The sequence below is a fragment of the Podarcis filfolensis genome (assembly GCF_964270895.1).
Source record: "Podarcis filfolensis genome assembly, chromosome: 4".
NCBI lineage: Eukaryota > Metazoa > Chordata > Lepidosauria > Squamata > Lacertidae > Podarcis > Podarcis filfolensis.
In genome coordinates, this window is record NC_139607.1 from 72543444 (window position 1) to 72571427 (window position 27984).

The 27984-nt window shown below is 40.6% G+C and overlaps 2 protein-coding genes across 2 annotated transcripts in view; one reads left to right on the forward strand and one right to left on the reverse strand.

The window, feature by feature from the left end:
* The window catches only part of CCDC191 (coiled-coil domain containing 191), a 30106-nt gene extending 23514 nt beyond the window's left edge, over positions 1–6592 (reverse strand). The window contains exons 1-7 of the mRNA XM_083612020.1: positions 6315–6592; positions 5288–5326; positions 4559–4700; positions 3863–4009; positions 3214–3392; positions 2400–2623; positions 413–572 (exon numbers count right to left, since the gene is read on the reverse strand). Coding sequence (XP_083468146.1) covers positions 413–572; positions 2400–2623; positions 3214–3392; positions 3863–4009; positions 4559–4700; positions 5288–5326; positions 6315–6386 — 963 coding nt within the window. The 5' untranslated portion in view covers positions 6387–6592. The remainder of the gene's footprint in view (positions 1–412; positions 573–2399; positions 2624–3213; positions 3393–3862; positions 4010–4558; positions 4701–5287; positions 5327–6314) is intronic.
* Positions 6593–6660: 68 nt separating this feature from the next.
* Positions 6661–26193, forward strand: QTRT2 (queuine tRNA-ribosyltransferase accessory subunit 2). The gene is made up of 9 exons (XM_083609224.1): positions 6661–6722; positions 8568–8781; positions 9942–9997; positions 12002–12078; positions 14827–15036; positions 15834–16033; positions 21296–21447; positions 23688–23805; positions 25950–26193. Exons 2-9 carry the CDS (start codon positions 8576–8578, stop codon positions 26179–26181), a joined length of 1251 nt encoding a protein of 416 aa, XP_083465350.1. The 5' UTR covers positions 6661–6722; positions 8568–8575; the 3' UTR covers positions 26182–26193.
* The last annotated feature ends 1791 nt before the right edge of the window (positions 26194–27984 follow it).

Below are 27984 nucleotides of genomic sequence, written 5' to 3' on the forward strand. Positions count from 1 at the left end.
TATAACCATGCACTGCCATTTTCAACACCAAACCTCAACAGTGCAATAGCAGCCGCAAGAAAGGTTCACTCAGTCTTCCTGCATGAAAGGGGCAATGAAGGTGTAAAGGAGCTTCAAAACCATCTGTGCACACAGCCAATGTGACACTGTGTTCTATTTCCAGGTATAAACTAAACGGCTGGGTAGTTTTCATGGCAAATCTCAGCTCCTGCCACTCAACTGCTCACTATGATCAATAGTCTCGCTCTCCTCACATCTTATAAAAATATATATATTGGGATCTCAATCTTCAGTTGATCTAGGAGAGCCTGACATGGGGAGTTGGTTTCTCGGTTTACAGAGAGCTGACCCATGACTATCGCTGAGACACATCTGGCTCAAAGTGCTGAAAACAGATAATGAATGCTCTCACCTTCTGATTTGCAATGTCAATTTTGCTCAGCAGCTCCTGCATCCTGGTTTGTTTCTCTTTCCTTTGTCCTTCTATCTCACAATCCAGATGGACTGGCATGGGAGGCATGCCGACTTCTACCAGCCTCTTAATTTTTTTTAGATCGTGCCTCTTTCTTTCCCTGAAAATAAAGCAATCTGTGAGAGGCCAGAGACAACTAGTAAAGCATAAGAGGACTGTGATAGTCATCTCATGTCACTGTCAGCCAGTTCTCATATTATTACTTTTCTGCTACCCAACTCCGTTTGTGAGCCCATTTATCAAGATTCATTAGGTAATTGCTACATTTTTCTCTCTATCCTATGCCTGTATTAGTTGCAGGTCTCAAAGGAATATAGTTCTGCTACCTGCAGTTAGGAAAGTTTTATGTAAGAATAAAAGGAAATCTGTCTCAGTGAAAAGTATACTGCATAAAATCAGTATTGTACATGCCACTTAGCAATAGGAATCATAGCAATATAAGGTTCTTGTGGCATAAAGGCAGCCAGAAGTTCACAGTACATAATCCCATTAGTCATGGGGTAGACATTCTAAAAGATGATGTAGAAAAACTAAGGGACAGATTCAACTAATGAGTCCCAATAGCAGAAGCCCACACAAGGACTTCCGCTAGTGCAACAGGGATTCTTGCACCCCCCCTGTATGCCCCCCAACTGACTTTGGTGGGGTTCAGGAGAACCCCCAGAACAGCACAGAGTGGGAGCATCATTCCATCTGGCAAGCTAAAAAGTTTGTGCTGATGGAACAAATGCCATAGCACTACAATGAATTCCTCCCAAGGATTCCATGGTTACCTAAAGAAGCAAACATCAGAGAATAGTCTTCTTGAGCCACCTACCACTGCAGAAGCTCCTGTAGTTCAAAGGAGCAGTTAAGGTGACCAAATATAAGGGACCCTCTATCTACGGGGATTTGAATTTTGCATGTGAAGCATGTTTGAGGCAGCAAATTGGTGCACGTTTGGAATATTTTGCCCTAGCCAACAAATTCATATAACCAAACTAATCACCAAGAGTGATAATCTTCTTATAACAGCATATGAAAAGATTCAAGTGGCCTTTTGGGGGGACCTAATAGTGTTTGCTCTCTGCTGTAGAAATGCCAAAATGTTTCAGTTGCAGTAATTTGCAACTAAGTCCCATTGAGCATGTTGTTGTTGTTTAGTTGTTTAGTCGTGTCCGACTCTTCGTGACCCCATGGACCAGAGCACGCCAGGCACTTCTGTCTTCCACTGTCTCCCGCAGTTTGGTCAGACTCATGTTTGTAGCTTCAAGAACACTGTCCAGCCATCTCGTCCTCTGCCGTCCCCTTTTCCTTGTGCCCTCTATCTTTCCCAACATCAGGGTCTTTTCCAGGGAGTCTTCTCTTCTCATGAGGTGGCCAAAGTATTGGAGCCTCAGCTTCACGATCTGTCCTTCCAGTGAGCACTCAGGGCTGATTTCCTTAAGAATGGATGCGTTTGATCTTCATGCAGTCCATGGGACTCTCAAGAGTCTCCTCCATTGAGCATAGTGGGACTTATTTCAGAGTGCTTATGAGAGCTGCATGATACCACAAATGGACAGTTTCCTTTGATTTAATTTGTACAGTATAAGTAAAAATAAAAGGGCACACATGATATAAGGCCAGTTTTTCAAATTGCAAGCTCGGAAAGGGGGGAAAATCAGCTTTCCAGGTCTAAAAATCTGAAGAAACTTCATGGTTTCCAGGAGCTGATGAAGCTTCACATAACTTAGGAATGAGTTATTAAAATGTGTGGCTTACATATCGTGCCTTCTTCCTCCCTCAGAACTCTTAAGTTTTATGCATGGGATTCCCCAAGAATCTCCCATCCAGATTATGATCAGATTTAGACTTACTTCCACAAGTTTGCTCCGTTACACATTATCAGACTGCTCTGGTACCTAAAATGCATTTGAATGCCAAGTTCTTGTTTTCCTCAACTTACATTTTCCTGGCTTCTTCCATGAGATGCCTTCTTTCTACCAACTCTTTCCGCAGCTTCACCATCTGTTTCTGAATTTCCTCTTCTTCTCTCCTGGCTTTCAGAACCTTCTTCTTGTTCTCCTCTTGGAGTTGCCTCTGGGCCTCTGACATTGCCAATTTTTTCAGGGCCTTCTCTTGTTTCAGAAGCTCCTGCTCCTTCTGTCTCCTCAGCCGATTTTCTTTTACCTGAAAAACAAAATCAAGACCAAGATCATATTTTGTTGTTTTAAACTACAGGGCTATGGTATACAAATGGTTGTAGATGTGTTGCTTTCAGGGCAGCTACACCTTTGCCATGACTACTGTGTTTCTCCATTAAATCTTTCCAGAATACACCAAGGTTCAGGAAATCCATCGAGAAATATAACTAGAACCCCACTAATGTATGCTCCCCAACACTTGACTGCCATCAAGGATAACTATGTGGATGACACAAGTGAAGTGCTCGGATATCTCCATGCAATCAGTGCTTCTATAACTGGCAAATGTAAATAGAAGCCCTGGATACACTGTTATGCTGGAACTGGCCTCTGATGTATTCTAAAATGCATGGAAACAGACAAAAACATCAGCACTATTGTTGGAGAACAATTCACCAGTAACTTCAATTGTACTACAGCAGTATACATGGCTCAGGAAACAGTTTACTTAACAAAACCATTTAAGAAACACTACACTGTTTTTTTACAACTGTACCTTATAATAGTAGGTGCCTTAAGGCTGTCTTCTCCAAATAAAAATAGTTTAATGTGTAAAATAAACCCCCTTTTCTTCACCTGTTTATGCCTTAATTCCATGGTAATTCGTGGGTCTTTGGGCTTCCTTTTCTCCTTAAGTTCTTCAGTTCTAAGATTTCCCAATATACCACTGTCAACAACTTCACTCTGCAGTAGATCCTGCAGAATATCTTGTACTGTTGTATTTTCCATCTCATCTTCCAGATAACCATAAAAATCTAAAGCACCAAGCAAAACAATCAAGAAATGGCACCAAACATTTTTAAGCATACCATTCTTTCATTTCCTGCTTGTGTTAAAATTCAGGTACCCTGGTTAGCAACAAGACATATAATGCTTTTACAAGTATGCAAAGTAAGATATTTGGTATTTATTATCACTTGTTTAAGCTTGATATCACTGAAGACCCAAACTACTTGATCAAAATTAATTGATGAATACAGATCCATCTGAATGTTACATCTGCTTCATGTCATGAACTGAGCCATTTTAATATCAGATCAGAACGTACTAATGTAGAGCCAAACAACACTACAAACTTTGCATGACTACCTTGGTACTTGAGCTATAAACATAGACATAAATGCAAGGAAGTTCTATTCATTTTGACAATTTCCCATTAAACGGTACTCAATATTATCACTATACATTCTCTAGATCCAAGTTTAAAATTGAGGCAAGTTCTCACCATCAAATTTTTCATACTTCTGAAAGCCAGTGGGGGGCTGATGGGGAGGAAGAGAACAGGGGAGTGGATTTTCAGCATCATCTTCTTGATCATCTGCAAGTTCCAACTTCAGTTTTGAATTCAACCAATCATTAAGGAGCTCTTGGGCTACATTGATGAAAACAGCAATGGATTTTAATTGGATAAGAAGTGGCAACTAGAGCTAAAATACTAAAACAAAAGCAGCTTAACACTTCAAGCCTGAACACATGTTTTTGGAAGTAAGCTCCAGTTGTATATCTTTTAATACTCACTTCTTAGTTAAGTTGGCCTTAGATTTTTATTCTGTTTTACTGTTGGTATTGTTTACATTGGATATTTTAGGGAGGGTATAATATTCAGTAATAAAAATTATACTAATCAGATTCTAATTTTTAATTTGTTACTTTACATCATTTGCATTAAAGCAGAGGTTTTCAAGCTTTTTGAGTTCATGGTTCCCTTGGGGGTTATCCTGTTGTTATTCTGTCTCTGACAGCTACAATAAACCTACCATTAAAATTATGGACTGGTCATTTCTTTGTCAGAGGGCAAATGGGCAAATTTAGCTGGGGATCAAATACTTTCCCCGCTCACTGTACCTAATGCAAGTCTTCTGCAATGTAGCTAAAGAATATAGATATATTAATCTGGACCAGCATCACATTTAGGCAATACCTTCCACATATGCCTCATCATGATCTTGCAGCTGCTCTGTCGTTTCCAAATCTAGCACAGGGCCATGAAGTCCTCGAGAATAAGATGTCTTTTTTAAGGAAAACGTCTCAGAAACAGCAAACTCAGATGCTTGTTCCACCCGCTAAGAAAGAGAATCAGACATATGTATCAGGAAGTGTTCATGCACACGAAAGCTTATACCAGAACAAACTTAGTTGGTCTATAAGGTGCTACTGGACAATTTGTTTTATTTTTATTTTGACTGCGTCAGACCAACATGGCTACCTACCTGAAATTAAACATTAGTCAGGGAGGGAGGGAATGGAGGGCACTTTAGATGTGTAAGGTCCAAAGTTTCTTTCCATGGCACCTTAGGTAGCTATTCCAGTCAGAATAGACAATACTGGGGTAGGAAGACTCATTGTCTTACGTTATATAAGGGTCATAATCTCATAGAAAAAAATCTGCACAGTGAAATGCAGAGATTTCAGTCACAGTTTACACAGTTAAGGCTACTGATATAAGCTCTGACCTGCTTGTGTAGCAGCTCATTAATCAGTATATTAAATGGATCCAAATACAAAGAGGAGCCACTAACTCCAAAACATGACATACCTTGACACTAAGTAAATATCCAGGATGATTATTCAGAAATTAAGTCCCACTGAGTACAATAGGCATTACTCTCATGTAAATAGGAAGGTTATGCATCACTTTCTTCGCCCTTACCTTAATCCAGTGCTCCACATTGTCAGGATCAAGTTTTGTCTGGGGGACAAACATTACAATAGTTTAGCACTGAGCTAGCTATTAATATTAAAGTAAAACTAAAGACCTCTGTCTTTGTAAGCCCCTAGAAAGGTTAAGGTTGAAATAATCCTAAGCACACCTAAAGAGTAAGTAAGCTCTGCTGAACTCTGAGACTTACTCCCTAGTGACTAGTATTCAGAGGCACCGTGCCTCAGATACTGGTGGCAGCATTGACTAGTAGTAACTGATAGCCTTAACCTGCATTAATTTGTGAAAGCAGTCCAAACTGGGGGGGGGGGGGACTGACACACCTAGCATCAACCAGTTTCATTGCATAATTATGTGTTGCATGAATAAATACTTTGTTTTGTCTATCACAGCTCTCCCACCACTCAGCTTCACCATTAGTGTAGAGTCAGAGTGGGACCTGGGTGACTCAGCCACGAAGCTTGGTCCACTCAATGCTTCTTAGCCTAAACTATCTGGACTCCCTCAGAAGGTGGTGGATTCTCCTTCCTGGGAGGTTTCTAAGCAGAGGTTGGTTGGTTGGTTGGTTGGATGGCCATCTGTCATTGGATGCTCCAGTTGAGATTCCTGCAAAGAAGGGGAGTTGGACTAGATGAGCCTCAAGGGGGGCGGGAATCCCTTCCAACTATACAATTCTAGATGCTGTGAGCCGCTTTGAGCATGGTTTACCATAGAAAAGTGGCATACAAATAGACAATTGTTTCGATCCTGGAAGAAGGCACAGCTGGTTGCTACACTGCCCATCTGCAGCCTACGATTCTACCCCACAGGGTTGTTGTGGGAAAGACTGCATGACGAGTGCGGGGGAGGAACCATGTTCACCACCTTGAGCTCCTCGGAGGAAAAGGTGGGATATAAATGCAATAAACAGAGACCAGGAGAGAGCGAGAAGAACTCCTCTCTGCCTATTTCCTATCCAACCATAACTTCACGCTGGAACAGCTGCCTGGGTTGGCGGAGGCACAACTCTCATCCCTACCTTCTGCCGAGACGCCGACTGGCTGAAGCGCCGCCAGCGGTACAACTCAGGTCTGTGTCTCATAACCGCCATTGGCGAAGCTAGAGGCAGACACCTTCCTTTCTCCCTTTCTTCCCCCCCAGACAGCTTCCCCCCCCAATTTGCTCCGAGGGATGCTGGGAAACGAAGTCCTTTCCTCCCCTGCCCCAAGCCTGCGCCTATAGCAGAAGGCGAGAGCGAACTACGCGACCCAGGTTGCGCGCGACCAGAGCGCGGCGTCCTTTAGCTTCGCCATGGCAACAGCGGCGCAGCTCCTGGACCCTGCCCAAGAACCGGCGCCTCGTGATGACGAAAGCCCGCTTTGATTGGTGAGCCGGGCGCGAAGGACCGCGGCGGAAGCGAGTGGCCGGCGCGTGGAGTTAAGCTGAGGTACCGAGTGGGAGCTCGCGCGGGACAGTGAAGCGCTTGTGGCCCAGCGGGTGCAGCTTCTCTGGCTTCGTTTGAATTGGGATAAGGGCGGCGGGTACCGTCCTGGACTGCAAGCCGCTTCATTTCTTTGTGTGGTGGGCGTTAAATGTGGGGGGGGGCTCCTTCCACTTTGTGGGGGATTAAACGGGCGCCTCGGGGAGAAGAAAGCTGCGCTCAGCCGAAGGGCTGGTTTCCTACACGCAAGGAGACCTTTTTATTTGGAGGAGCGTCCTCCCCTACTGCCTGAAGCAGGCGAGTCTGGGATTCTGCCGGTGTTGATGTTGCATTTTGAATACTCTGCTATTATTACTTCGTGGACACCTAACAAGTGCCATCCATTTACGTGGCATGTTTTCTACTGTATACATTAATATATGAACCACGCGGAACGTGGCAGCAGCTGCTTCCTGGACTTGGAGATGAAGAAAAGGCAGTTTTTCTAGTAATCAATGCGACCACCGAGATCTTATGTGTTTCCTTCACTTAAAGCACTACAGCAAGCAGTGAACTTCTGACTATCCTGTGTGTGTTGAGGGCTTTTTAAAAGAAAAGGTTATAGGGGAGACGGAGGTGCATAAAATAATGTTTGATGTAGATAAAGTGGACAGGAAGATGTCCCTCCCTTTTGATAATAGCTAAAACTTTAGGTCATCAAAAGAAGATAAATGCTGCTATAACAGGAAGAAAAGCTTGTAATGTTCCCCCATCTCTGTGGTTAATATGTCCACAGGCAACTTTGAACTGGGGCTGTAGTATGAGGGAAATGGTTGGGCTCCTTCCTGTGCCATAGCCCTAATCCATCTCTCTCTCTTTTTCCCTCCCACCCTCACATCTGCTTCTAGAAGCAGAAAATTACAATGAGAGATTAGCCATGAATCTCCCAACGACATCGGCCCTAGGAGGTAGTTCAGGGTTAGCCAAATTTTTGGACTAAAACTCCCATCATCCCTAACCATTGGCCATGTTGGCTGAGTATGATGGGAATTGTAGCTCCCAAAAACGGAGGGCACCACATTGGCTACCACTGAACTCGAAATATGAATAACTTGTGCTTTGAAATGCTAATGTAATATTCAAAGTGGGAACTCGCAGATCTCACTTTAGGGATATTTGTGTTCCATAGTTTATTTCAGTTTATTATTTGTGGCCTTTCAGATGATGTTGGACTGCAGCTCCCATCACTGACAAGGACTGGTTGGGACTGATGGGAGCTGAAGTTCAACAACATGTTGTGGGCCTTTTACATCAACCTTAGCACAGTCCACTACCAAAATAATACATCTTAACCCCTTAGTCAACATCTTCGCCCTTAGTAAATGATGAAGTAGGTTCTTGCTTGAAAAATGATTCTCACAACAAACATTCTAAGATGCAATTCCATGTTCTTGCACACTTCTCATTTATTTCGGTTTCTGTTACTCAGAAGGATTTCCTAGTGATAATATCTTTGTCTTTATGCCATAGTAGTTTAGTATGATTACTGTTTTTACAAAGGAGGAAATAGATGTTCAAATGGTTTCCAAATGGATATTGTGAAAATTAGATAATCAGGGAAATAAAAAGATGCTTTATACCTACTCAGACCACTGATCTATCTAGTTCAAGATTGTCACTACAGTGACTGGCAGCAGCCCTCTAATGTTTCAAACAGGGTTCCCCCCCCCCCAAGTCCTATCAGAAGATGTTGGGGTTGAACCTGGGACTTTTTGCATGCAAAGCATGTTCTTTATTACTGAACTATCCCTGCACATAGTTGCAAGTATTGCATGATAAATATGGCTGTGTGAATTTGCTATTCTTTTTCAGTTGTGTTAATGAAGATGAAATTTTGCCTCTCCAAACTAGTTGGTGGCTGTCGTCTTGGCACGCTAACAAATCTTGGTAGGAAAGGGATTCAATCTATGGAGATTCCAGGTTGTCTGCTTTACACCAAAATGGGATCAGCACCACACCTGACACATGACAATCTACAGTTGGTCCAAGATGTTCCTGTAGTTATACAGCTTCCACTTCCAGCGTTGTGAGTGCATTTTTCTTCTGGTAAAATTTGGATCCATGTCATTTAGGCCTTTATGTGTAAAACAGCACCTTAAATTGTGCTTGTCCAGCTGTATGAGGCCCAAGGCAGACTATGCATCACTAGATCATGTTTCTTTTGTAGTGTATCTTTGATTGCATAATGTTGTTTTTTGTCCTTGCATATGTGATAGAATCAGATTCCAACAGGGCAATCTTGTACATATCTAAGCTGTAGTAAACATTGAACTCCCTAGGACTCTATAGATAATGATAACAACAAGAAGACTGGAAGATGGGATTTGTGAACATCAAAAGCAACAGAAATATGAGATGACTGGACCCTCACTGAGCTCGAAACATGGGAACCCCCAACAAAATTTAAAATTTGGCAAAATATTCGGACTATATAATATGTATTGGTATAATTTGGAATAATTAATGTGATATGATTGGATTGTTAAATGGAAAACTTAATAACAATTATATTTTAAAAAAGGACTATAGATAAGTGTGTCTTTAGGATTGCAACCTCAGACATGAATGACACAATGACTTTTAAGTCTTTGGGCAGTATTGCATGACCAGTTATTGGTCACTTAAAAGCTGATTACGTATCACCTCTAACCACATGACAGCAGGAAGCTTATTCGTTGTGACCCTGTATGAGTCAACTTGCTGCATAGCTAATCAACTTCTGATCCACTTTCTGGCCTTGACTGTGGCTTGAGACTGCCCTTTTATTTGCAACTAAGGCATCTCTCCAGTCAATCACTGAGTGGAATTTTCTCCCTTCCTCCCAGTTAGGCCACTACTTTGGTTAAATGAAATGAGAAAAAATGTCGACTGACTTGGCCAGTCAAATCCTACCATTTTTCAATCCCGTTTCTATATATAAAGAGAAAACCTCATTTCCAGAGCTACCTCTGTTTTAAGACAATGTGATGTAACAGTTAAACAGTCAGTCACCTGTTGGTGTTTTGTGGATATCTTGTATAGACAGTTTATATGCAGTTAACATTTTATATTCAGTAGTGTGAGTTCCCTTATATACTCATTTAAAGCAAAACTTTTCTTCAGTCATAGAATTCTAAAAATGATTTATTCACAGGACTGAAAAGGGTTTCCCCCAGTGGTCTAATTTGTTTCTCTGTTTGGTTGCAGGGTAGAACTTCATGAGGTCTTGGCGGAATATAAAGAAGGAACTGGAAAGTTCATAGGTAATAGTATTACCGTAATACAGTGGGACGCTGGAAGATGGAATGTAATATGCAGTACAGTATTGGAAATTGTATTTGAAGTTGGATGGATTGTATTTGATTTAGGCAAGGATCACCAACACAGCATGTACAAATGGCAGTGTGCCCACCAGTACCTCCTATGGCACTCATGAAAGGTTTTAGTAAATATCCCCTCATAAATCGGCAATGCACAAAGACTGATGTTCCTGCTCAGTTCCTGTTTGCACTGGCTCAACTTTTCCTACATTGGGCATGCCGTGTTAAACATGCCCACATTTCATTGGACACCCACCCACCTGCTCTGAATAAAGGAGATGTGCAAAGATCTCTCTATGAGCAAACCATGGTGATGGTTGATGTATGTGCCTTTTCCCCATTGGTGGGACAGCTGTTGGAGAGGGCATGCTTTTACCATTTCGTGGCCCTAGCTCCTTTTTTGCACTTTTCGATAATGGCAGATATGTTATGGCCCACCCCCACCACAGCCATTTTGTGACTGGCATGCATGGCACTTTCTCAGAATTCCAAATGTGCCCACTAATCCAAAAAGTTTGGCAACCCCTGGATTAAGGCATAATAGTCCTGTAAGCCACTGACATGCAGAGACTAGATCGCACTGTGCCTTTATATTCCACCATATTGATGTTCGCAAGTTATAGCTATATGTTTGTGTAAGGAGCTTATTGCAGGCAGAATCAGTGTTGCACATGAGTGCAAACCCAGTTTGTTTATGTGTTCACACATTGGTCAACTGATTTTCTATATGTTGGCCACGGCAACTGGTCAACCTGCCAGGAAGTGAGGACACTATGAAATAGATTTTAAAGCACTATATACAGCAAAAGGTTTCTCAGAATCGTAACTCAGATTGAATTAATAAGATCAGTTTAGTAGTCATGGGATATGAAAACATTGTGTATCTGGGGAGTTTTGAATGCGCTGCCATCGTATCTTTAGTCAACTACAAGTATAAAACCCCTGACTTTCTTTTTGTAGAACGTCAATAAGACTTTTTAAATGGTTTTTAAAGCTGTTTAATAATACCTTATGCAGCATGTTGATCACTGATCCACCTTTAGCATATATTTAATTTGATAGAAAGCCCAGGAGTGTTTTGTAAGGCATTAAAGTTAGGTAGCAAAGCCTCACAGAATTGCAGTTAAGCTGGGAATCTTAATTGCCCTACACTTCAAGAAGGATCTTTACCCAGAAGGACCTCTCTCAGAAAGTTCTGGCAAACTCTGCTCATTGTTATATTAAAAATGTTTGAAAGCAATCAGCGGTGCACTTAGGTATCTTTAGATTCTGGGCTTGATGAGCTTATCCCCTTCCCCTCTTTAGATGGTGACATGCATAGCTTTATTTACATCAAAATGTTGTAGGCCAGCCCCACTGTGTTTGGGGGCCTTCATACTTGTTCTTTTGAGTGGGGATCTGGACGGCTGCACCAAAGCCCTGCCCTGACATCACCGCTGAAAGCAATAAATGAGCTACACTTTGAGGCCGTACTTTAGCTTTTACTCTCTTCTTGTTGCAGCATTTCACTCTTTTATTTTTATGTTTGTTATCCTTTAAAGCTCTGTTCTGGGCTGGGGGTGGTTTTATCACCAAGGAGGCTCAAGGGTCAGGTCCCCTGAGAATATTTGCGTAGAAGATGAGCAAGTCAGCTGTCATTTTGTCAGCACAGTATTAACTGCAAGGAACATTAATCAAATCAAAATCCAGAGCCTACATGCCACTATGAAGTTGAGCTTTTGTAGCTGCCACTTCCCCTCCCTTTCTCTCCTGGAAGGTGAACAGAGCTGGTCAGGAGAATATTATAGTATCTGGGGAAATGAATTGTTGTTTTTCTATTCAGAAATGATAAGTTATATTCACTCACAGTTGCTAATAAGCAATGTACAGTACTGTATTAAAAAGTTATCAGTGCAGGTTTCATAGTTTGTATATTAAAAGGTAACTTTTTTTTTTAACCATACATAGGCATGCCAGATTCAGTGCTATACTGTTCCCTCCATGACCCAGTAATCTGCTCCCCACCTGGTTACAACAACTGCAAGGTATGGTAGACACAAGAACTTTCTGACACTTAAGTACTTAAATGAGTATAACAAGAGCTTGCTGGATCAAGCCAGTGGCCCATTTAGTTCAGCATCTCACAGTGGCAAACCAGATACTTATGGGAAACCCCAAAGGTGGACATGAGCACAACAACGTTCTGCCCACCTGTGATTCCCAGCAACTGGTATTCAGAGACATAGTGCATTAGACAGTGGAGGCAGAACATAGCCATTGTGGCTTCCCAAATGAGCCAAATGCAGTGAGGCTCTTGGGCTGCCGGCTCCAATCTTTCCTTCTAGCATTTTCATGCTGCAATCCAATATGCACTTCACTTGGGAATAAATCTCATTGAATTTAGTGGGACTTACTTCTGAGTAAACATGCTTACAATTGAACTGTTTGGGAGTAGTGACAGCTGTAGAATATTTGCAGGTTGGGGGAGGCAGTTTCAGAATTTTTATTTTGCTTTATTTTTGGCAAGGAATTATGGTAGCAGGAAGATAATTATTGGTAGGAAACTATGACCGAAAGAGGCGTGCAGCTATTCAGGCTATGCAAGCCTGACCTATAGAATCCTTACATCCAGTACCAGCACATTTTCACATCTGTTGCCACAACGAGGACTAGAAACCTCATTTAGAAACAAACAGCTAAATAAGTCTGAATGTGAGATTTTCAGGAAGACAGTTTCTTGTCTGTGGAATCAAATTATATATGCAACCGTTCAATAAGCATAAGACTGTGTTCCTTTTTAAATTTTCTACTTTGGTAATATAATAACACAACTCCTTTCTTGATTTTCAAACCAAATTAAGCCTGGTGTTCAACATCCATATTGTTCTTTCTACCCTTTTTATAGGACTTAAAACAGAAGTATGGTGTAGTACCACCGTTCTATATATAATGTACAAATCTACTCTCCATGCCTATATACTACATTCTGATTTTGGAAGGATGTCGTGAATACGGAAACATAACTTTCTTTTTCCCTGTATGAAAAAGTTTGTAATTGCTGGAGTAATTGCCCAAGAGAGCAGATGCTTGTTGATCTGTTCAACAGATGTATCAAAGCCTAAATTAATTGAGTGTCTCTCTTAATTTTGAAATTAAGAATCAGCAAATGCAGCTAAAGCAGTAAACTCTTGCTCAGTACAACTGCTAGTCTGCATTCACTGCATTTAATTATCTGCAGATGACTTTGGTTTGCAATATGTCCTGAGTGATGGCAGCTTTAATAACTCAACCTTTTGGGTCTACGTGATACCAGGGAGGCCCAGTGATTGAATAATCATCCATAATAACAACAACACTGGGTCAGAATACAAGGTTAAATGCTGCTGCAATACAGCATATTATTATCAAATAGCACCATCAGTTTGCATAGCGCTTTATAGAATGCAAGTCCTCGCCCCAAAGAGCTTGCAATTTATGTTGTAATTCAACACAGGGAAGGAGTGGAGTTAGGGGTCAACAGGAAAGCAGTGTGTTATTGCGCCAGTTAAACAAATTTAGGCTCAGTTACAGAAGGGCATGGAAACTGGGAGATGTGCTGAAGGTTTTTTGTTTTTTTTTAAAAGATGGGTTTTGAGGAGGGATTTGAGGGAAATAAGAGAGTTGGCATCACACAGGTGTTCTAGGAGGTAGTTCCAAGCATATGGGACAAGCAAGGGACAAAGGGCGAGTCTTTTGAGGGAGAATGAAACCTTCTGTTGCTACAGCTAAAGGAATAAAGATCACAGACAGTCAAGTCATCAAGATGGGAGAAAGTGGAAATTTAGAAGATGTTCAATGTAAGTGTGTATAGGTTTGCAGCCTTAGTCACTCAAACAAACTGGAAGATAGTTTGGGTTATTTTTTCAAATAGCTAAATCTCTTTTCTGTGGGGAAGAGTCCATATTTCAAAATGTTGGGTGAATAATTCCTCCTCTGTGCACTTTTGAAGTCTCCTGCATTTTGGCATTACATCTTATCACATCTTTCTAATGTTAATTTTATTAGTTTTATAATTCTGTTGGTGAGTTTAGAGCAGATATCAGAGGCTGATTCACACAAGTATATAGACATAACTTATGGCAGCTGGATGTGCCCTACCTCCATGTGGATGGGGTGCAAGAAAAGGAAATTCTATTATGACGGGACAGTTGTGCCCATGGAACGCACCTTCTGTTCATAGAGTGAGAACTTAAGGTCCAGACCACTATGTTATGTGAGCTGAAAAAACTGCCTTTGGTGTGTTGTTACTGACAGTTCTTTCCATGTGGAAGTTATTACTTGATTCAGGCATCACATGCTTATCCTTCAGATGATAAATCTGCTGATCATAGTTTAGAAGTTGGAATGACACTTTACAGAGAATGTGAAGCTACCACCAAAAACAGCAGCTCTTGGCTTAATTCCGCTCCAATCTCTTTGTAAGCATCTAGGTTCAGCTGTTCATTTGTCCTGCTGTCATTAAAATGTGCATTTCTCTACTACTGCTTCACATCATTGGCTGTTGCTGGCAGGAACGAGTAATGAACATATTGAAGTCAGGGTATGGGGCAGTTTGAACTAAGCATAAAGGAAATAGAAACTTGACTTTGAGGTACTTCCATTCTTAACAGCCATCAATGTTCCTTATAAAATGCAGTTTTGCCTTGCATTTCCAAGTGCATGAGAAGATGGTTCCATTAGCAAGATCTTTGTCACTCATTGATTATCTCCTAATCTCCCTGTTTAAACTCTCTCTGTTTACTTGTCTCTGACAGTCAGTTTCTGTATGGGGAAGTGGAGGGCGGATAGAAATGACACCATCAAATTTCATGGCCATCCAACGCGTTATTCAGCCAGACTGGTTCCAGTGTCTATCAGATGGAGACACAGTTGGAGAAGGAATATCTAAGAAGAGGGCCAAGAAGTCTGTGGATCGATCCCTGTCCTTTTTGGATGAGTGCCTGCAGTTGCAAGATAAATCTCCAGTAAGAGCTAAATCTGTTTGAACCATTTCAAGTCTCCCACAACCTAGGGGGTTTGGAGCACACAGTATATTGGCAAAATAGCTAGAGTAGTTCTGAAGTCTGATATTTATCGACAGAACAATCAAAAAGGTTCTCCCCTGCTCTAGTGAATACATTGAGGCACTAGTGTGTAGAACTGCTTCCCAAAAATATTTGCTCTGCCATTTAGGCATTATGCTTATTTGGGGGCAGGGGAATGAGCTTTTCTCTAATGTTGGAAAAAACAAGTTCTTTTATTATTCTGATAGTTCTTCATAGGGTAGTGGTAGCCAGGAGCTCTATGGTTCCTTGGCAGTAGGAAACCAATCTGCCACAGCCAGTATTGACTCTTTCTTAAAAAGTAGCAATCCTAGGGTGGAGAATCAGCTTTAAAATATTGGGAGCAGAGTCTCAGGCCATTACATTATGTGTACTTAACTCTCATTTAAGTACCATGAAGTTAACTGGTGTCAAGATAAGGGGGGAAGGACAAGGACAGTGATATGGTAATTATTTTTTTCTGTGTCCCAGTTCATTCATTCATTTAACCCTTATACTCCACACTGACCTTTTTCTTTCTTTTTGGTATCTGCCCCAAATAAGGCTGGTGCAACAGGGTAGTCAGTTGTGTAATCCTAACCATGTCCATTCAGAACGGACTCCTGTTGAATTTAGTGGGGCTTCCTCCAGGCAAGTAGGGGTTAGGATTGAAGGCTTAACTTACCTTCTCCAGCCAAAGGGTATATTTTTCTTACATTTATAACTTCCTTCCAAACTAGGAATTGCAACAGAGCTTGATAATTGGAGTTGTTGAAGGTGGAGATGTGTTGGAAGAGAGGCTCCGATCTGCTAAAGAGACTGCCAAGAGACCGGTAGCTGGCTTCTTGCTGGATGGCTTTCAAGGAAATTCCATGGCCTGGAAGACCAAACTGGAACTCTTGTCCGCGGTTACAGCAGAGTTACCGGAAGATAAACCCAGGTCAGACCACAGTGTAAATTTGATCAAAAGCCGCATAATGCAGATACTTGGAAAGTTCCTGGCTGATTATATCTCCAGACCACAACTGTTTTTATTTGCTGTTGAAAATGAAATTTTCATAAATTATGGGAAGGGTGGGGCACTTCAGGCCATGAATCTAATCAGGCCTTCCAGGCCTCCCTACCTGCCCTGAACCTTATGATGCACATGTTATCTTTTTTTTATGTACCACTTTTTGGGTGGATCTCACAAAATGGTTTATGTAAGATTATTGCAACAACCATGAATATTGATTTTAAAGAGTGGAAATTGAAACCTTTGATATCAGGTGTGAGGCAGATAAAGTCACAGCTGAGCCAAAAGGGGGTTTGCAGGCATATAGAAATTAGCATATTTCAGAGAGAGGAATTCTGAGTGCCGGAGGGGAATTGGCGATTGACATAAATTTAGGCTACAATTCATCATGATTCAAGAGACATTGTGTCCCTTTTCAGTGTCTCATAGCAGGAAGTTTGGGCACCTCTCCCCACTGCTAATGAACAATTTCTGTCTTTTTTTCTGGTGGCCTTGTTTCAAGCTTTCAAAATAAGCAAGTGGAGGAGTGTTGCTTTGTGTTTGCCTGTGGTTTGGAGATCAGCATTTCATTGCAATTGGGAATTGCAATAGCAGAGTACTACCGACTTTGTTATCTCCGCTGGCTGTGGAAGAAAATCACCCCAAGAGCTTATCAGGATCATTAAAAATGCAAAAACTATCCCTTGGCAGTATATTCTTTTAATAAACTTCTTTCTTCCATTGGGAGATAACTGTTTTCAGCACTGGAAAACAGGCAGAGCTTTCAAATGAGATTAAAAAAAAGTTCATAAATTACTGGCAAAATACTGCAAGAGAGGAGACAGATTTTGTGGCTGTGTTCGGCATTTTTCTGCTCCTTAAGGGCTGCGTTTGAGTAGTATTGAAGGAAGAACTGGACCTTAAAAGAGTAGAAAAACAATGTGGAAGTCACAAAATGGCAGGGGAATCAGCAGAGGTGTGATGTCACTCCTAATCAGTGGGAAGCTTCACAAGAAGCTTCCGTCCATGGGCAAAGAGAGCAACTGTCACCTCTTCTTACCCAAGCCCTACATTCCTTCCATGCCTACCTGCCAGCTGCGTCAACTTTCTCTGCAAAAGTTGCCCTCCCCTCTCACTATTGCATTCAGCCTGGAATGGAGATGGCTGGAGTGATAGAGGAAGAAAATCTGCCTGTCAAACTTTGACAGACATCAAGTTGTTTTTAAATTGGGAGTAACCTTGATTGCTGTTAGAAAGATTGTTGTTAAGGAACTTCAAATGTTAATTGCTTGTATAATAGCTATGTTAAATGCATAGCATTTTCCTTTCCAGGGAGCATAAAAATAAACTCAGCTCATGCTGTAAGTTTTCTATGGCCTGGTCAAAAAAGTCATTACTAAAGTGACAATTTATTATGGTACTGTGGATTTTTCTAGTCATCTGCTAAATTTATTGACCTAGATTGACTTGTTCAATTGTCAGCACAGCCATTATTCCTGAGGGAGAGAAAAACTGCTGTTTCTACACCTCCCCAGTTTTTGACAAAGCTGCCAGCTGAATTTGTGGAGTCTAGCATTGCTATTACTAATAATAGCATATTAAGCATGGGTGACTCCATCTGCATTTTTGAGCCCCAAGGGGATATTATAGCTTTTAGGGAAAAAATTACTTTTGGTGAAGAAGGCTCATGTGATCTGGATGGCTTGAAGGAGAATATGTGCAAAATGTCAGAAATGCAATTCATATTTTCTTGGGATGGGGGCATATTATTTAACCAGAGAAGTCCCAAAAGGAAAGTAAGTGTATTTTACTTGCACCCTCGACTCCAAGAAGTACTATTGGCTCCCATTTCACAACAGTTTGGGACTGCCTACTACAGAGGGCCCTAAGGATTCAACCCTGCAGTCAGTGCTAAAACTAACTGGGTTAAGGTTACACACAACTAAAGCGACTTTAACTTAATGGTTTTTGGTTTAGATCAGTGAATGTGTGTTTTGTGTTTGCTGACCAGTTTACACAAACAAAAACTCACAATGATGTTTTGTAAACCAGGGATGCAAAATTTGTGGCCCTCCAGATATTGTTGAACTACAGCTCCCATTATTCCTGACTGTTGCCTATCCTGGCTTGAGCTGGTGGAAGTTGGAGTCCAACCACATCTGGAGAGACACACATCCCCCATCCCTGCTCTAAATCATGAGGCAACTGTAGCAAAAGCAATCAATCAATGTGAAATTAAACCAGGTAAAGGTAAAGGGACCCCTGACTAAGCCGCTTCTCGCGAACCAGAGCAGCGCATGGAAACGCTGTTTACCTTCCCGCCAGAGCAGTACCTATTTATCTACTTGCACTTTGACGTGCTTTCGAACTGCTAGGTGGGCAGGAGCTGGGACCAAGCAACAGGAGCTCACCCCGTCGCGGGGATTCGAACCACCGACCTGCTGATCAGCAAGCCCTAGGCTCTGTGGTTTAACCCACAACGTCACCTGCATCCCCTTAAATCAGCATGTGTGGGAAATTGCAGCATTTTCAGTATCCAGGAGAGATCAGCTAAATAGAGAAACAAATAATAGTATCTCCTCTGATGTAACATGATTTTCAGGTCGCTAGAGCTGCCAGCAAGCTCTTTATTATATTTCCTCTATAACTGGGTAGAAGGTAACCCACTCATATGAACAAACTTAATGTGAATCCAATATTTATAGGTATTTAGAACTCTTAAATAGTTTTTACTTTTTCTCCCAATTGGATTTAATGCTGAAAAGGAAGGAGAACAGAATTTAGATTCTCACTTATCAAATTTTGACTATTTGTATTACTATTTGAAACAATACTGGTTTTGCCTTCATTTCACCTGAAGATAAAAGTTCCAGTGGAGAAATTCCCTGTTCCATTATATTATAGAGAACATCCTTCAGCCATGTATTTCTGTATAAATCTTGACAGATCTCAGAGTGCTTACTGACGTCCTGAAAGCCAAAGCAGACTTTATTACTTCTGGAAAACAGCAGTGCCCAAACCATACATGTTATAGATTTCAGTCCTATTTTCAGGCATATTCCTGTATTAACCACACCTGGGGACATGGGTATCACTCTGAAAAAGAATGAGCAAGCTCTTTTACTCCTCTGCTGGTGCACTGTATCCCTCTGATTGCCTCATATAAGATCCGGTTTTTTAATTGGAACACCTACAGTGCTACATGCACTGAATGAAAAGCTCTGTGAAAAAGAATCTTCACAGATTTCACAGATCAGTCAAACTGCTATGTGCTAATTGAAGTTTACACTTTGCGACTGTTTTCCCCATCTCCACCTGAAAGGGAGAACCAACTGTATCCTGAGCTAAGACAAAGCATACTAGCCCGAAGCTCAAGTATTAGCATGTGAACTCAAATGATTAAGATAAAAATTGCAAAGCATTTTGGACTATGAAAGGTGCTGCAGAATGATAAACAGTAGTCGTGATAATTCTCATCAATCCAAGTGCGTCTAGGGAAAGTGACTTGGTAAACTTTAATTGTTGGTCTTGAATTAAATGAACGACTGCCCAAAGAAAAAGTACCTTTGAATTGTTGGGGTGCAAGTTAATTTGAAATGTGCTTTTAATATATTGAATGTGTTGCAAACGGAAGATAATATATGTTGTACCTTGCCCCCTTCTAAAAAAAATGTGTGGATTAAAAATAGCAATAAATCAATTTAGCATATTCAGCCAGTCTGTTAGCTGCTCTGTTCAGGATGTTGCTGCCAACCTATAAAGGCCTATACAGTATACCTGAAGGTCCAGTATACCTGAAGGAGCGTCTCCATCCCCATCGTTCTGCCCGGACACTGAGGTCCAGCGCCGAGGGCTTCTGGTGGTTCCCTCACCGCGAGAAGCCAAGTTACAGGGAACCAGGCAGAAGGCCTTCTCGGTAGTGGCGCCCGCCCTGTGGAACGCCCTCCCACCAGATGTCAAAGGAAAAAACAACTACCAGACTTTTAGAAGACATCTGAAGGCAGCCCTGTTTAGGGAAGCTTTTAATATCTGAAGGATTATTGTATTTTAATATTTTGTTGGAAACCGCCCAGAGTGGCTGGGGAAACCCAGCCAGATGGGCGGGGTATTATTATTATTATTATTATTATTATTATTATTATTATTATTATTATTATTATATTATATTACAGTTTGGGTTTTGCATGGCTTAAAAAGGTCTGTCCATGTTTCTTCTTTCTGTAAAGACAAAGCCTCCATACAGACTGACTTGCTGTCAAGCCAGGTTCAAGGTTTTGCTGCTGACATTTAGTGCCCTTTGAAACAACTTGGGACCAGGATACCAGGCAGACTGCTTCCCCTGATGCAGACTAAGCCAATCTTTAAGATATGCAGAAACCCTGCTGGTCTTTCAACCATCAGCAGATAATCACTTGGTGGCATTGGGGAAGCAGGACTTCTTGGTGACAGTACCCACGCTCCAGAATACTCTTATTTACCTGGATTCTGACTTTTAATTTTTAATTGTTTGCTTTGTACACTGCTGAGTTTTATTTGTGATATACAGTTGCATTTTGGTCTTATATCATTTTTATGTAGCCTAGGAAATCTTATTGAATGTGCTTGTCTTTTAGTTTTAATGTAGAACGCTGAGACTTCTACATTTATAAATGTTTTATAAATAAATAAAATTCATCATTAAGATATGTCAGGGAGGTAAAGCTCTTGGGCCTCTCTACATCTGTTATTGAATTCAAGGCAATGGCTTTTTGAGGGTGGCTCCAGGGATTTTGGAAGAAGCTCTCTAATGAAATTCACCGAACTAACCCTGCAGGCATTTGGAAGTGATATGCCTGTTCATGCAAGGTGCTGAAAGCGCCATTGTACTCTTCTCCTGCTTTTGGGCTTTCTATAAGCATCTAGTTGTCCACTGTGTTAACAGGATGCTGGGCCAGATGGGCCTTTGGCTTGATCCAGCAGGGCTCTTCTTTTGTTCTGACACCCTTTTTTGAAAGTGTTTTATTCAGTACCCCAAAAGCTGGTTATTTGAAATTGACTGTATTTATTATAAATATTATTTTTTACTGTAACTGAATTTTGTTCTTTTTAAAGGGAACCCTCTTGGAATTTTAAGGTAAAATTGGTGTGTGTGTGTGTGTGTGTGTGTGTGTGTGTGTAATTAATAGATTCCAATAAACTAAATAACCTTTGCCACTATGTCTTCTGCAGACTGATTCATGGAATTGGCAGGCCAGATGAGGTGCTGGACTGCATTGAGAGAGGCGTAGATGTTTTTGAGAGTTCTTTCCCTTACCAAGTGACAGAGCGGGGCAGTGCTTTGTCCTTCAGCTATAATTATAAACCAGATCCTGAAACAGCAGGTATTTGTCTGTATGGACTTCTTTTGTGTGAATACTGGAATAGTGGCTGCATTACTTTTTTAGTTCTTAGAAATAGATATACACAGTACTGCACTATTAATCACCTCCTTATTATCTGTAGCTCATTGGACATCAGAAAAACAATAAACTGGTTATAAGAAAAGAAATGCTATTTTCAGATGAAGCTTGACGTAGTTGAGACCACTATTTTTTATTAGGTATAGCATTCCTTATCGTCTATATATGTTACTGAGGCTTAGGATAGTTAGTGTTTTGCAGTGGAAAATTACAGTAATTCTTCTTTTCAGTCTCATCTAGCTAGTAATGAAGAAATCAAACCATGACTTTAAGGAGCTCTTTTTTGGCTTCACCTTGCTTATATATATATATATATATATATATATTTATTTATTTATTTATTTATTCATTCATTCATTCATTCATTCATTCATTCATTAATTCATTCATTCATACCCCGCCCATCTGGCTGAGTTTCCCCAGCCACTCTGGGCGGCTCCCAATCAAGTGTTAAAAACAATACAGCATTAAATATTAAAAACTTCCCTAAACAGGGCTACCTTCAGGTGTCTTTTAAAAATAGGATGATGATGATGATAAAATTTATTATTTATACCCCGCCCATCTGGCTGGGTTTCCCAGACAGTAAATAGCCCTGGTTAACTCTGCATTCCAGCAGGCCACCAGGGAATCAGCTGAAAGGCCATCAACATGGGATAAAACATCTCCTACCACTCTCTGGAAGCCATGGATCCATTAAGTGGCGGGAGTGGACCATCCGAATCGGTCCCACATCCCTGCAGAGGGGAAGGGTCACGGAGAAGTCCAGTTGCACCAGGAAGTGATCTGACCCTGGCACTTCTTTTGTTTCGCTTTTACTTAGTGTCAGATCACCAACATCCGTAGAGGTAAACACCAAGTCTAAGGCATGTCCATGGTTATGAGTTGGGCCAAACTTATTCAGGGACAGCCCCATGGAGGCCATGCTTTCCACGAAGTCCCGAGTGGCCCCTAGTAAGTTTGTATCAGCATGGGTGTTAAAATCCCCTGGGACAACCAAACTAGGTGTCTCCAGGAGCACATCTGCCACAACCTGAAGCAGCTCAGGCAGGGAATCCTTGGTGCAAAGGGGAGGTTGGTACACCAAAAGGAATCCTGTACTGCCCTCCCTAAAAGGTTGCATGTGTTATTAAACTTGCTTGTATGTTGTGTTGTTTTGTTTCCATCAAAACAGAAGTTCCTTAGATTATGAAGGACGTTTAGGGACTGTACTTTTTCTTAACCAAAAGATTTCAAACAGGGCTGTCATTCACAGACAGGGCAAGTGTGAAAATGTAGGCCAGAAAAAGAGCAGCAGATGGCTTTCTTAATGGGTTCAGGGTTCAGGGTTGAGGGTTTGTTTCATGCTTTGGCAACTTTGAGCAGACAAGTATATCTTTTATCACATTTTCCAGAAACCTTACTTACAAAATGACAAGTCATACAGAATTAAAGGTGCAAAGGGGAAACACTCTGCTCCTTTTTCTCATTGAATAAGAAGCTTTAGAGTCTCTCTGTGCTTCCTGGTAACTTGTTTGGAAATAGAAGATAGTCTTTTATTTATAAAAGAAATAAACCCACAACAATACCTAGTCTCGTTTCAGAATTTCCAAAGGACGAATAGGCTTCACATGCATCATAGACCATTTCTCCACCCCAGTGATTTTATGAACATTTCAGTGTGCTGAGAACTTACAGATGGTATCCTTAGGAGTCTCTCTTTACTACTGTGACAGTCTAAACATTCTGATTGAAATTCTTTCAAGAAGCTGTCAGGCTGTCAGGTCAAATGTGGAGTGTGGATCAGATGCAGGTCACTTGTGAACTCCATCCAAATAAAAACAAGCTATTGAATTTGGTGACTTCACAGTGTGCAAAATGCAGTTCAGGCAGAATTGAATTTTACGGTTATTTAAGAGTGGGAAAGGGAAGGCAGCTGAGCAAGAGCAAATAAAATGCAGCAATTTGAGCTTCAAGTCCCCATCAGATTAGTTGGCTCCCTTCTACGTCTAGAGTCTTGTCACTTTTTTTTTTTACTACCTCTACTATATCATGATTATCTTTTAAACATTTTAAATGCCCATGTGGGTTTTAATGAGAGAGTCATCTTGAAGTGTTTGAGACGGGATATTTTTTAATATTTATTTAACCTTATTAATGAAATACTTTGTGCTTCATTGCAGTCTTAAAAGAGAAAGGGCAAAAAGATACGAGGAGAAAAGAGGATGAAAAAACAGACAATGAAACAATCCACAGAGCTCAAGAAATTGCTTCATTTGAAATAAATTTGAAAGAAAAAAGGTATGTTGGTTTAAGAGTTTAGTTTGAAATGTCAGCTTCTGCCATGGACTACTTGTCTTGTTGCTTAAGGGAGAAGTTCTGCATTTACCTGGAAATAAACCCTACTGAACATGGTGGGACGCGTTCTAAGTAAATATGCTCTTGTTGGCAAAGTTCTGAGTCCATTTAAGTTTATGCAATAAGTAACTCAAGTATTCCACTGTTTGGAGGTTTTGCTACTGGGAATGAGAAGCAGCAGACTGAAATCACTCAAGCGTCAAACGAACATGCTAGTATTACTGTATCTCAACCAATAAATGGACAATTATAACAATTAATAAATAACCACCCCACAATGTCCAAACGCCAAACTAACCCTGGTTACAGGGAACCAGGCAGAGGGCTTTCTCGGTAGTGGCACCCGCCTTGTGGAACGCCCTCCCACCAGATGTCAAAGAGAACAACTACTACCAGACTTTAAGAAGACATCTGAAGGCAGCCCTGTTTAGGGAAGCTTTTATTGTTTGATGCATTACTGTATTTTAATATTTTGTTGGAAGCCGCCCAGAGTGGCTGGGGAAGCCCAGCCAGATGGGCGGGGTATATATAATAAATTATTATTATTATTACTACTCAGTTTCCTGGGTAGATGAGTCAGCAATATCAGATAAGATCATTATCATTATCATTTGTTATGCACTTAATAAAAACATATCAAAGCAACTTCACAAGATAAAATACAAACAGATAAAATTAATTAAAAGCTAAGAAATTAACAAAAAGTACGTAATATAAAATTTCTAAAATGCTCATCCACGAACACAGCAAAAAGGACAAGTCCTACCCCACCCTGCTAAAATATCAGCACCACAGTACAGGCTAGCTTAACTGCCAGTGCTGCTGTTAGGGTAGCAGTTTCAACTTGTCAAGAGTTTGCTTTAGTTCTAACCGTTTCCTTCTATTCTTTCCTTTTCCTTCTTTGCCAGGTATTCAGCTTTTCATCACTCTCTTGGGCTCCTTGTCGATTATTTCCCCTATCCTCTTCATGCCCTTGTACCAATCATATTTCCTTAACTGACTCTTGCTCCCTTTTTTCACCATTGTTTGCCCCTCATGTTTGCTCATATTCAAAGAGCTTAAGAACAGGCATTACGGGAGCCATGATTGGCACATGATGTTACAGGTGGCCAATGGTTAGAAAACATTCAGAATACCAGGGATGTATACATTCTAAACCCAAGCATTGTATAGTAAACTTACGCCCTCTTGAGTTGGAATAAATGTTGAAAAAATATATCTCTTTTAGCAGATATGTTACTAAATGCTTTTGATGCTTTCCACATCTGTATGCATGTCCTGGCTCCATTTAGTGCAGGGAAAATTAGTTTCTTGTTAACATTTAAAAAATTAAATAGAAATTATGATTGCCTTCATTTTTCATGCTGTGCTTGGGACAGGCTAGAGGGATTAACTTATATTTTGTGAAAACTGTCAAACCGTAAAGGAACTTGAACACTCTTGGCTGTCCACCCACACCAGAAATTATTGGGCTTCTAAGTTTTTGTTGACAGCAAAGCTCCAGGGTGCCTCTTGCCAAGGTGGTACTTCTGTAGCTCTCTTCCTTATTATTGTGGTGTATGGGTCTCCTGCTGTGTCCTGTAATGGAATACAGAGAGCAGATAGATAGCAGCATTATCTTGATGAAGAAAAGGATGAGTCTGCCATTCACCTTGAAAGTTCATCCTGCCATAGTAATTGAAACCATAGCCATTACATTTCAGGTTAGGGTGGGGCAAGGCAGTATTCATTGTCAGGCTCCATAGCATTCCAGCTGAGAATCCCTACATCCACCCTGATAACTCATCTGCTAGCTGGTATTAGAAAAATACTTTGACACCCAGGTGATAACTCCATCTTTAGTTTCCATAGAATATACTGGTGCTTTTTCGATTGTTAGCCCCTTGGGACAAGAATCTGCCCTCTTATTCTTTGCAGTGCACTCTGTGTATAGAATACTTTTTGCTTTGCAATTAGACAGCGTCTCACAATGAGTGATTAGTGGCTGCCTCATTGTGCCCAATGTGTAGGGTTTTTTTTTAATTGTGGGAGAGTTGCTTTATTTTTATTTTTATTTAGCGTTAATATCTGCTCATTTACTTACTTAGGTACCAGGATGACTTTGGCCCTTTAGTGAATGGATGCTTGTGCTACTGCTGCCAGAATCATAGTCGTGCCTACGTTCATCACCTTCTTGAGACCAAAGAGTTGCTAGCTGGTGTGCTGCTTATGATGCATAACTTTCAGCACTATTTCGGTTTCTTCTGTTCTGTGCGAGATGCTCTGAAAGAAGACCAGTTGGATCGATTGAGAGAGATTGTCAGCATGCAAGCACCTTGAGGCTAGAAAAACATAAATTTTTTTTTTTTTTAAATACATATTTATTAAAGTTTTACAAAACAAAGAATTCATCATTTCAAAATGTATCATTTCCATACATAAAGCTCAAGAAAAACAAAAATATATGACAGGAAAGAAAAGAAAAAGAACAAATAGAAAAACAGAAAAAAGAAAAACACTCTTTCTTAAATTTATAAAGTTCCATGCCCCTCTGTCTTGACCTCCTCGCATCCCCCTTTTTTGTGTTCCACTTTACTCCAATCAGATTCAGCAAATTCAAAACATTGTTTCAGCCATACTTAATGTTATATTCTAATTATTATGTCCCCATTTTCCATTATTTTAATCCGTACCTCATCTTATAAAATATGACATAATATTGTTCTGTTCGTAACCCCTTATCCTTTTTTTTTTAGATTCTTCTTTTCACACACCTTTGGCCAAAGTCACACAAACCCTGTTACTTTTACTTCCCACATCCTATTGACACTCATAGATTTTACAGTATTTTTGTAAATAGTCCTTCAACTTTTTCCAGTCCTGTTCCATCGATTCTTCTCCTTGGTCACGGATTCTGCCAGTCATTTCAGCCATCTCCATGTAGTCTATCACTTGCGTCTGCCATTCCTCCACGGTGGGTAGATCCTGTGTCTTCCAATATTTAGCTAGAAGTATTCTTGCTGCTGTTGTTGCATACATAAAGAATGTTCTATCTTTCTTTGGCACCCATTGGCCAACTATGCCCAAGAGAAAGGCCGCTGGTTTCTTAGGGAAGGTACTTTTAAGTACTTTCTTGAGTTCATTATATATCATTTCCCAGTAAGCCTTAACTCTTGGGCAGGTCCACCAGAGGTGAAAGAATGTTCCCTCAGCTTCTTTACATTTCCAACATTTATTGTCAGGCAGGTGATAAATTTTAGCAAGCTTGACTGGGGTCATGTACCACCTGTAAATCATTTTCATAATATTCTCCTTTAAGGCAATACATGCCGTAAATTTCATACCGGTGGTCCACAACTGCTCCCAATCAGCAAACATAATATTATGACCTAAATCCTGCGCCCATTTAATTATTGCTGATTTGACCGTTTCATCCTGCGTGTTCCATTTCAACAGCAAGTTATACATCTTTGACAAAATCTTAGTTTTTGGTTCTAACAGTTCTGTTTCCAATTTCGATTTATCCACCTGGAAGCCAATTTTTCTATCCAAATTATAGGCCTCTCTTATTTGATAATAATGAAGCCAATCTCGCACTTTGTCTTTTAATTTTTCAAAACTCTGCAGTTTCAATCTGTCACCTTCTTGTTCCAAAATTTCCCAATATTTTGGCCATTTAGCCTCCATATTGAGCTTTTTCTGAGCCTTAGCTTCCATAGGTGACAACCACCTTGGGGTTTTACTTTCCAGCAGGTCTTTATATCTTATCCAGACATTAAACAAAGATTTTCTGACAATATGGTTTTTGAATGCCTTATGAGCTTTAACCTTGTCGTACCAAAGATATGCATGCCACCCAAAAACATTATTAAAACCTTCTAAATCCAAAATGTCTGTATTTTCAAGAAGCAGCCAGTCTTTCAGCCAGCAGAATGCTGCTGATTCATAGTACAATTTAAGGTCTGGCAGGGCAAATCCACCTCTTTCTTTTACATCAGTTAAAATTTTAAACTTAATTCTAGGTTTCTTGCCCTGCCAGACAAATCTAGAGATGTCTCTCTGCCACTTCTTGAAACAATCCATCTTGTCCAAAATTTGCAAGGATTGAAATAAAAATAGCATTTTAGGCAATACATTCATTTT

Bases quoted from the DNA above. Each gene is read 5' to 3' on its own strand.
- QTRT2 (XM_083609224.1), top strand. From the start codon at position 8,576: ATGAAGATGAAATTTTGCCTCTCCAAACTAGTTGGTGGCTGTCGTCTT. The intron at 8,782-9,941 runs GTGAGTGCATTT...GTTTGGTTGCAG, and splicing joins CAGCTTCCACTTCCAGCGTT to GGTAGAACTTCATGAGGTCT. The intron at 15,037-15,833 runs GTAAGAGCTAAA...CTTCCAAACTAG, and splicing joins AGTTGCAAGATAAATCTCCA to GAATTGCAACAGAGCTTGAT.